We start from the raw sequence: 8,291 nt of genomic DNA on the forward strand, positions 1-8,291 counted from the left end.
CTTTTACAAAAGCTGTACTATGAACACGAATGAAACACAGATCCATCAGGTAACGTCATGATCCAGCTCAATTTTTTTAACCAATTGTGGAGACGGCTTGGGTCATTTGTCACCATATAAATCCGCGCTTAGCACAGCGAACCTCAGCCGATAGTTTTGTGGGCCACATTGTTTAACTAATAACCCGGCATCCAACCTGGGCCCACCGCGCTGAGAGTCGCCATAGTTACAAGAGCTCCTTTGTCCAGCTATAAAGCAAGGCTGGTTAGAAACCGTGTTCTCGGGTTGTCGTCCGGTTGATTTGCTGTGTAAAGCACGGCTTGTGTGACCGGTGTGTGTTTCAGACTAGTTTGTGGTAGCGGTGGAGTGGGCGGCGGACGAGAGAAAACCATCCTTACCGCTGCTACCTGGATACGACGTGTTGTTTCCTACCAAGACGCAGTCGGATCTTAACGTCTTGAGGCCCGCAAGACGCTATCTGGTGCGGAGCAATGGAGGGATTGGAGGGAGATATTTAGCGGGGGACACGGAGAAAGTGTGTTTCTGCGGAACAGGTGTGGAATTCACCTGAACAGGTGTTGTTAAGGCATCAAACGAAGACGTAAAGGTCAACGCTCTACACTAGACCTTCATTTTGACTGCATGCGGAATGGACCACTGACGTCGACACATAACTTGCGTGGACCATCAGTATACAGGGCTGATGTATGTAATGATATCGGGATCTCAATCAAACAGCACCTGGACTATCAACCTTGTCGGATTAAGGACTTACACGTACATGCGTCAGAATGGCACCGTCGATTCACGTGTTGTGAGGTGTAGTTCAATATAGCAGGTGGTCTCAAACTTAGAAGAGGAGGACGAATTGGTCCCCAATTCGGGAACGTAGTGCCCAAATCGGCAACGCAGCTAAAGAACTCGACGCCAAGGTCCATCTGGGTAAGATCATTCACTTGTCAGACCTTGAACTACATCTAGGTTGTCGCTAGAGTACCGACACTGTGGGAATCCTATACCCAGAGTGACTTCGGGACGAACGTATTTACGACAAGGATATCGTCTCCCGGCGACGGGAAGGAAGCTTTGCCTGGCTGACTGGTACGGACCGAATGCAGGATTTTGAGGTTTAAACCAACTTAGGCGTAAATTGGATCACCTGCCCAAGTTTTATTACAAAGCTTATCGTATCGACAAAGCGGTAGCAAGAGTGGTGTACAGGGCACAAAGGACCACACAACGGGTACTTGTCATCGTTTGTGCTGTCAAACAATCAATAGATTTTTTCCTGTCTTGGTGACATGGGAATGCTTTCTTTCGTTGCTATGACGGCGGCACTAACTACATCTCGGTAACGTTTATTAAATAGTTTCTGATACAAAAAGTCGACACCCGAAACAAGTCGGACATTTACAAGAAGGATCAAGGACATACTTCGGAGCAGACGTTTACTTCTTGAAAGTTAAGGGAACTGTACCACTCCTTTAATGGTGTTGCACGCCGGTGCTGACGCAGGTCTGGCCGTGCAGAAACGTCCGAACGTCCGTTCGTCTGTCAGGGACTCGGTGGTCGACCTCATCGCCCGTGGGGTGTGCAATCGTACCCACCACAGTGTCAAACACGGCCGCTCCCGCCCAGAGGACAGGCCGAGGGACAGGCTGCCGTCCTTCCGTCCTACCATGAAGGGTCTAGAACAAAGTTTGACCACCATGTCTTTACCTCGGCGTACTCCGGCCACTCTTCACCAACTCTCCCCCTCCACGCTCCTGCTCGGCAGCTCCACCCTCCCCATGCCGGCCATGGCTAACCTGTGGACACGCGAAGAAAGCAGTCAGAAACTCCCCGTCATTCATGAAAGACTAAGAACTCCTTCGAGGAACCAAAGGTCTCGTTCCATACCCTTCCTGCCTCCTCCCACGAAAGAACAAACCTCTCCAAGGTAACATTAAGAATGTCTTCTTTATCAGTTGATATCCCTGGTTTTATTGTGTGTAAATTGAGATGAGATTCGTCTGCAAATCTAGTTTGCATTACTTGATACACATTTGGGAGTTTTTTCTTCTGATCGATAGATAAATCAAAGTTGTCTGAGGTTTAGGAAAGTTTCACACCAAAACTTCACATCGTGATATTCATTTGCACATGGTAGCATATGCACAAGATATATTCTAATTCTATCTCTAACATTCTAGCTTCATCTTTATCAAGGAAGTAAAAATTATTCTTTACTATAAAAGTATCATTGGGACATTTTTCAATATTTCCCTAAAACACACTTACTCAATCTATACATTGGCCTCCAGGTTGTTCTCCGGAGAAAGTATCGAAACTGTTGTGATTAACCTCAAACAGATACTTCAATCCTCTGCCTGCATGGATACTTAATTGTAATATTATTACACATGTATTGATTTCCAGACGGTCCTACAGCGAGGACCTCGGCAGAATGATCCCCATCAAGCCTAGTACGGCAGAAATCATGTTTCCGGAAAAGATGTCGGAAGCCCTGACGCCGGATTCCGGAAGAAAATCCACCATCTTGAAGCCAGGCGGTCAGGTCCAGAGACCGGTTACAACAAACGTGGACAAGTCTGCGGAGAAGAGGGTTCACTTTCAGATCACTCTTCCCAGAGAAAAAGAGGTAAATGTCCTCAGATATATATACATTTTATTGTGCGGACATTCCATCATGATATCAGCTGGCATTTTAATGATCATTCCTGTCTGACAATAGGTTGTAAAATATCTGTAGGCTATAACTAAAGACCATGATGGCAAATGTGTGCGCTTTTGCCCGAAGTAGCAACAAGTTTTTATGTCCTATATAAATACGATGAAACAACGATGAAATAGAATTAAGATGTCAGTGTCAGATTAGGCTGTCACTGCCTTTTAAGTTTCATGGTCGACAGTTGCATACTTTTCTCACACTCATCAACTTCTATCTAGGTCACATTCAGGGTGCCAACGCGGAAAGGCAGTGGTTCGTCGCGGGGCGTGAGCGAAATCAGTCCCGAGAACAACTCCACGGTCACGCCGGTCTTCAAGGTCATGGTCACCACTAAGAGCAACGTCGAAGCAAAGCCGTCCACAGGGGACAACGAAAAGGCCAAAATCGTAGCTTCTCCAGCCGAGGCGTTGTGCCGGACCTTTATAGACACTCACAAACTCGGTGCGCCGTCTACACCTAAGCTAAGGACCTCTTCTCTGACAGTGGATCATTTCAGTGCTATAGACTCTTATGCAGGACACGTCAACTACTGCGACCACAAGAAGACAGACCAGATTGTGAAATGGCTCGAGGACGTGAACGAACAACAAAACATAGACGCCAAAGTCAGAAGAAGCCAGTCGTCCACTTCGTCCGAGAAGATCAGTGTATGATGAACGATTCTATATCATGTAGCGATGAAGGAATGCTCTACCTCGAGGTGTGTGTAGCTGGGAATAAAACTGTTCATCATAATTACATTAAGTCGCTGTGACAAGCCAGGATTCTGATGGCCGTACGCGTATGATAATGATAGACGTTTTCGAGAAAACGCGTACGAGCCAGACAATCAAAGAAAAAGGTCAATATTTTCAAACAAACCAAAATCCTTTCTGGTTTGTCACTCAGGGTTGTGTATTGGGGGGTGTCACAAATGTTCTCATTTGAGTTCATGCTACTTTTTTCATTCAGTTGTAGAGGACAAAAACACCCTCTGTGACTGTAATCTACATCTAGTGATTAGACACTGAACAAGACATTTAGAGAGTTGACATTGTCAAACCTTAATTGGCAAAGGAAGCATTGAAGGGTTAGATAGATTAAAGCACGATCACAAATGAGTTTGCTGTACCCATTAAGACACTCCTGCTACGACACTCTGCTTATCAATATTTGTTTGAGATAACCGTGTGCTATTAGGTTAATCCCTCACTGCTATTTCATCATGATACCTTGGTCCAAATTGTTTTCGTCACAAGCACTTGTACAGCTGTTGAACTGGATTTGGATATCTTCGTTGCATTTGTTCACAGATGTCAAGGATTTATCAACTTTCATGATTTTATGTTTTATGTTAAAAGACACGTTTTGTTATTCTGGTTCATAGTTTCATTTCTCAGATAAGGTTTTGTGATTATGTTTTCACCGATTTGTTTGGATTCATTTTCTTTCTGTAACAATATTTTGTTTCTGTATATTTTGTTCCTGTATAGATTTTGCCCTACAAAAATTCAGAATGTTATGCTGTTATGAGTCATATCAATCTAGATAGTACGGTCATTCGTTTCAAAGTTCGCTTTCAAATGTCGCCATCACTGAGGACAAATTGGAAAATGATCGTGTCAGCATGGGAGCAGATTGCGGCCTCAAACAGTTGTGTGTCACCTTTGGTGTTACCTTAATCATACAACTGCTCAAGGTTTCACGACAATCGCAATCAACCGTGCTTACTGTGCAAATAAACAATATTTCTGTGGCAATCAAATTGGTGTAGTGTTTCGTAAATAATGCCTCGTACCAACGAAAACAAAAATGTTCTATTTGTAGACGGGTATGCCCTGTAGTTAGATCTGGATGTAGATACGCCAAGTGAGCTATGATCTTTCCTTCCATGAAAGTACATTCTACTCCGTTACGTTGAACGTGTGGGGTTTTATCTCGTAACGTTTTGTGTTATACTACTTTAAGGTGCATGTTTCCACGGATGGGAAAACAGGTGCTTTTATCCAGTTGTATAGTATGTTCTGGCTGAATGAATCAGCAAGAGTAGTTGTTCGTAGCGTTCAGTTTGAATAGAACACTGCAAGGGTTGGATATACAAGGTAACAAAGCGGGCAGGAGCGGAGTTAAGCCAAGGTTTTGTTACCTGGAGGACGGGTGCTATTATGTTCTGTTTGCTTTGGTGAAAGGGTCGCGGTGTCACGTTTAAGTTTCTTTCTCTCTCCGTTTTCAAGGTACATGCCGTAACGCATTCAAACCACTTCTAAAGGCCACAAAAAGGCTCAGAGACTCGTGTTTCAAAAACGGTAAATCATTGCACTTCTATTCTGATTGGCAGTCATTCAGGTGTAGTTGCCCCATAGCGGTTAATACCTGTTGCTAAGTGACCAAGTTTCTCGGTCGTTTGACGTTGCACATGCACTTGCGAATACTGACCTTGACAATTAAGATTTTCGCCAAGAACAAGGCCATCCTTTTCATACCTACCAGGGCTTATCCTAGTCTGGTGAAGACAGCTAGGAAATAGAAATATTTCTCGATTATTTAATAAAAGTTTATCTCTTTGGAGATAATCATCTCTCTTAAATCAGCCTTGGACAATGCCTTAAACAAACCTTTCATTTTTTTGTTCATTTATTGAAATAAAGTCAGCCCATGTGGAGACAAAACTTGTGGCTGTAATTATATAAATAATTGCACAGAGATTGCCTTCCCTTTCAGGCTTTTCGAATATACATAAATGATCAGATCATATTTGCGTTTAATTCCGACCTTTATAGCCACAGAAACTGTACTGTTCAATAGATTCTAGTCCCTGTTACATTAGTCTATAGCTAGATGCCTGTACTCTCAGCACAATCATGATGAGAGTAACTGAGGAAGCGAAGGAAAGAGAGTGGGGGAGAAGAAATGAGAAACTTTGAAGAAGAAAGAAGGGAAAACTTGAAGAATGATTGGACGTGACGAAAGGAAAAAAGAAGGAAGAAAGGCAAAAAGGACGAAGGAAAAAAGGAGAAGAAAAGAAATTTTTTCTCTTGAGCCAAATTCAGTGATGCGCCTTGATCAGAGCAGTGTAAATCTAAATACCTAACAAAGCTTGATGGCCTTCACATAGCTATAGTCGTGGCGGGGAGGGGGTCTACGTGCGGCTGTGCAGTATCGTGTCTCTGTCTTAAGGAGGTATTTCTCCAAGGTTGAAGCTAAGGTTACTTGTGTGTAAATTTGCAGAGTATTAAACCAAGATAGCAAGCGAGCAGTCACGTGACGGGGTTATTGCAAGACCCAACACGCGTGAATAGCTTACTGTTCTAGCTTATCTCGCCAGACGGCGCTCATGTTTCTTGTTTAGTCTCCTGAGACGACTTAAGATTCTTAAGTTAAGAGTTTCATGATTTTCATCTAACGTAACTTCGATGTGTCACATTCTGTTGATCTGACTTCCAGAACCACCCAGCGTCCTAAGAACAGAGACCTGGGGAGTGATGTTGTAAACAGAGTGAAGTTGGACATCAATAACCTATCAGTGACGTTACATGAAAGCGGGCGGAACAACACGAACCCTGCTGTTGTAATGTGCGCATGACCCAAAACCCACCATTGTGAAGCCCTTTGTTCGCGGGAACACTGAACTTGAAACAGAATAGCATGTTTTGATCACAATTTATACACACATTTGAAAATGCACTGAATGTGTATGAAAATGTTGTTATGTTATCTACAAGCTGGGTCAGGCTATGATTTTAAAGAAAACATCCATGCTAGCATGCTACATGGTGCGTGTACGTGTGTGTGAGTTTCTTCGAATTCGTTACTTCACAGAGAAAGAAACGGCCGTTTTTCAGACATATTCTCTTGTTTTATTCATCATAAGTCTGCTCTAACATTCGAGATCGGCAAGCAGTCACTGCAACTTTTCGTATAAGCAGTTACTTGTTGTAAAGTGCCTTTTGAGATGATAAGAAAACATGCACAACTTAATTATTTTGAGACATGTGATCCTTTGGACGAGTACTTGTCACAAAACTCGATTAAAGATCCCAAGCCGAGATGTATTGCTAAACAGTTACAGAGATATAATCTTTCCCAACTTCAAGAGGTCTCTACGTGACGATACTGTATCTTATTCTTTTGTTCGCGGGGTGACAGTGGTCCATTCTTCTGAAATACCAGCCCCGTTACTCAATACCTCTGACCCGCCGTCACATATCGTACTATCACGCGGTGGCCACGTGAAAACCTAGTTGTGTTAGGTTAGGTTATACTTAAAGTTATATAATTCTAAACATCCTTTAATCACCTACGAGTTCATAAAAGCAGATGGTAATTTGGACAGGTAGTTTCGTTACCCCCTGTGTATACGGAAAGTGGGGTTTGACCACCTGTGTGGTTGAAAAGAAACTCGTCTGACGGTCACTAGGGGTAAGAACTAGTCACCCATGCAGAGGAGACGTAATGCCGCGTAACGCAGACTATTGACTCCCAGACCCGTGACAGAGGCGTTGTAATCACTGTTTGGTAAACTGGTAGGGAGAGAAGATTATAAAGGAGTGTGTGGATAAGTGAGTCCAATTATCGGTCACTGCCGAAAGGTTCTGTTGTGGCTTGCAGATAAGACAGTTGTTCACAGGGGAAGTAGTGTCCGCAAGACCCACCTCTATCTGGATTGAATAAACAGAAGAAATTGGCCAGAATAGGATGGATGATTATAAAACACAGTCACTACAACTTGTACAAAGATATATTTTCTTCAAACATCAGCTTTACTTTTGAACCTTTCAGTGTAAAAAAAAAAGAAGACAGCATTGTTGTGGGGATATTCACTTCGTCAGTATTCGTACCTCAATCAATATCTAGTTTTGTTTTGTTAACATTTATGTATAGATTTGCACTTTGTTACATCAGACAATGTCGCGGGTCTGACATATCAGATTCTGCCATTAGGTTGTTATGGATTTTATTGATACTTTTTTGATGCTCTGACACAGCTGTGTCCGCCTTTATAAACACTTAACATGTGATATAAGCAAGATGAGCCTGCGAGGAAAAGAAAACTGGCACCGACTGGTACCTTTCTCTAAGAATAGCCATCCTTAAACCGCCTACTTTACCTGGAGGATTCCTTAGATAGAGCGTAAGAAGCGCACATAATCCAGCCGAGACATAGGATAAGCCCTCAGATGATATGTGAAAGCGTGGAGACGATTTCAGATAATCCTTGGATGAATCTTCTCTAATACCAAGCTCAACGGCTGTCCATCCAATGAAATGATCTTAAATGTTGTTAAAGCATATCCTACATGCAAAGGAATGGAAACCCCTGCACTTAGGTCTTTTTGTACAGTAAAGCTTTGATCACACCTTTTGTGTACGTGAGATGGTCGGTGGCGATGTCAACCCAAACAATTCAAATTAAACATACGAAGTTAAGATTTAGACTCGTTTCAAGGTTTGCAACTGCGTGGCAAATGACCAAAGATCTTGAGTTGAAAAATAAAGATTTGCCCGAGGAGAAAACTTTCAGTGACCCTAGACATTTAGTTGTCACGGCAACGACCCCGGTTGTCACAATGGGAGTTGTCAA

At 42.9% G+C, this 8,291-nt stretch overlaps 1 protein-coding gene across 1 annotated transcript; it reads left to right on the top strand.

Annotated features, from left to right (window-relative positions):
- Nucleotides 1–259: 259 nt before the first annotated feature.
- LOC136430869 (uncharacterized) lies at nucleotides 260–4,475 on the top strand. The gene is made up of 3 exons (XM_066421921.1): nucleotides 260–1,939; nucleotides 2,419–2,641; nucleotides 2,950–4,475. The coding sequence occupies exons 1-3, from the start codon at nucleotides 1,488–1,490 to the stop codon at nucleotides 3,382–3,384; spliced, it is 1,110 nt and encodes a 369-aa protein (XP_066278018.1). The 5' UTR covers nucleotides 260–1,487; the 3' UTR covers nucleotides 3,385–4,475.
- Nucleotides 4,476–8,291: the final 3,816 nt, after the last annotated feature.

This window comes from Branchiostoma lanceolatum, chromosome 3 (assembly GCF_035083965.1).
Source record: "Branchiostoma lanceolatum isolate klBraLanc5 chromosome 3, klBraLanc5.hap2, whole genome shotgun sequence".
Taxonomy (NCBI): Eukaryota; Metazoa; Chordata; class Leptocardii; order Amphioxiformes; family Branchiostomatidae; genus Branchiostoma; species Branchiostoma lanceolatum.

Excerpts from the sequence above, each read along its gene's own strand:
- LOC136430869 (XM_066421921.1), top strand. The coding sequence starts at position 1,488 with ATGGTGTTGCACGCCGGTGCTGACGCAGGTCTGGCCGTGCAGAAACGT. Across the intron at positions 1,940-2,418 it reads AAAGAACAAACCTCTCCAAG|ACGGTCCTACAGCGAGGACC; the intron begins GTAACATTAAGA and ends ATTGATTTCCAG. Across the intron at positions 2,642-2,949 it reads CTCTTCCCAGAGAAAAAGAG|GTCACATTCAGGGTGCCAAC; the intron begins GTAAATGTCCTC and ends ACTTCTATCTAG.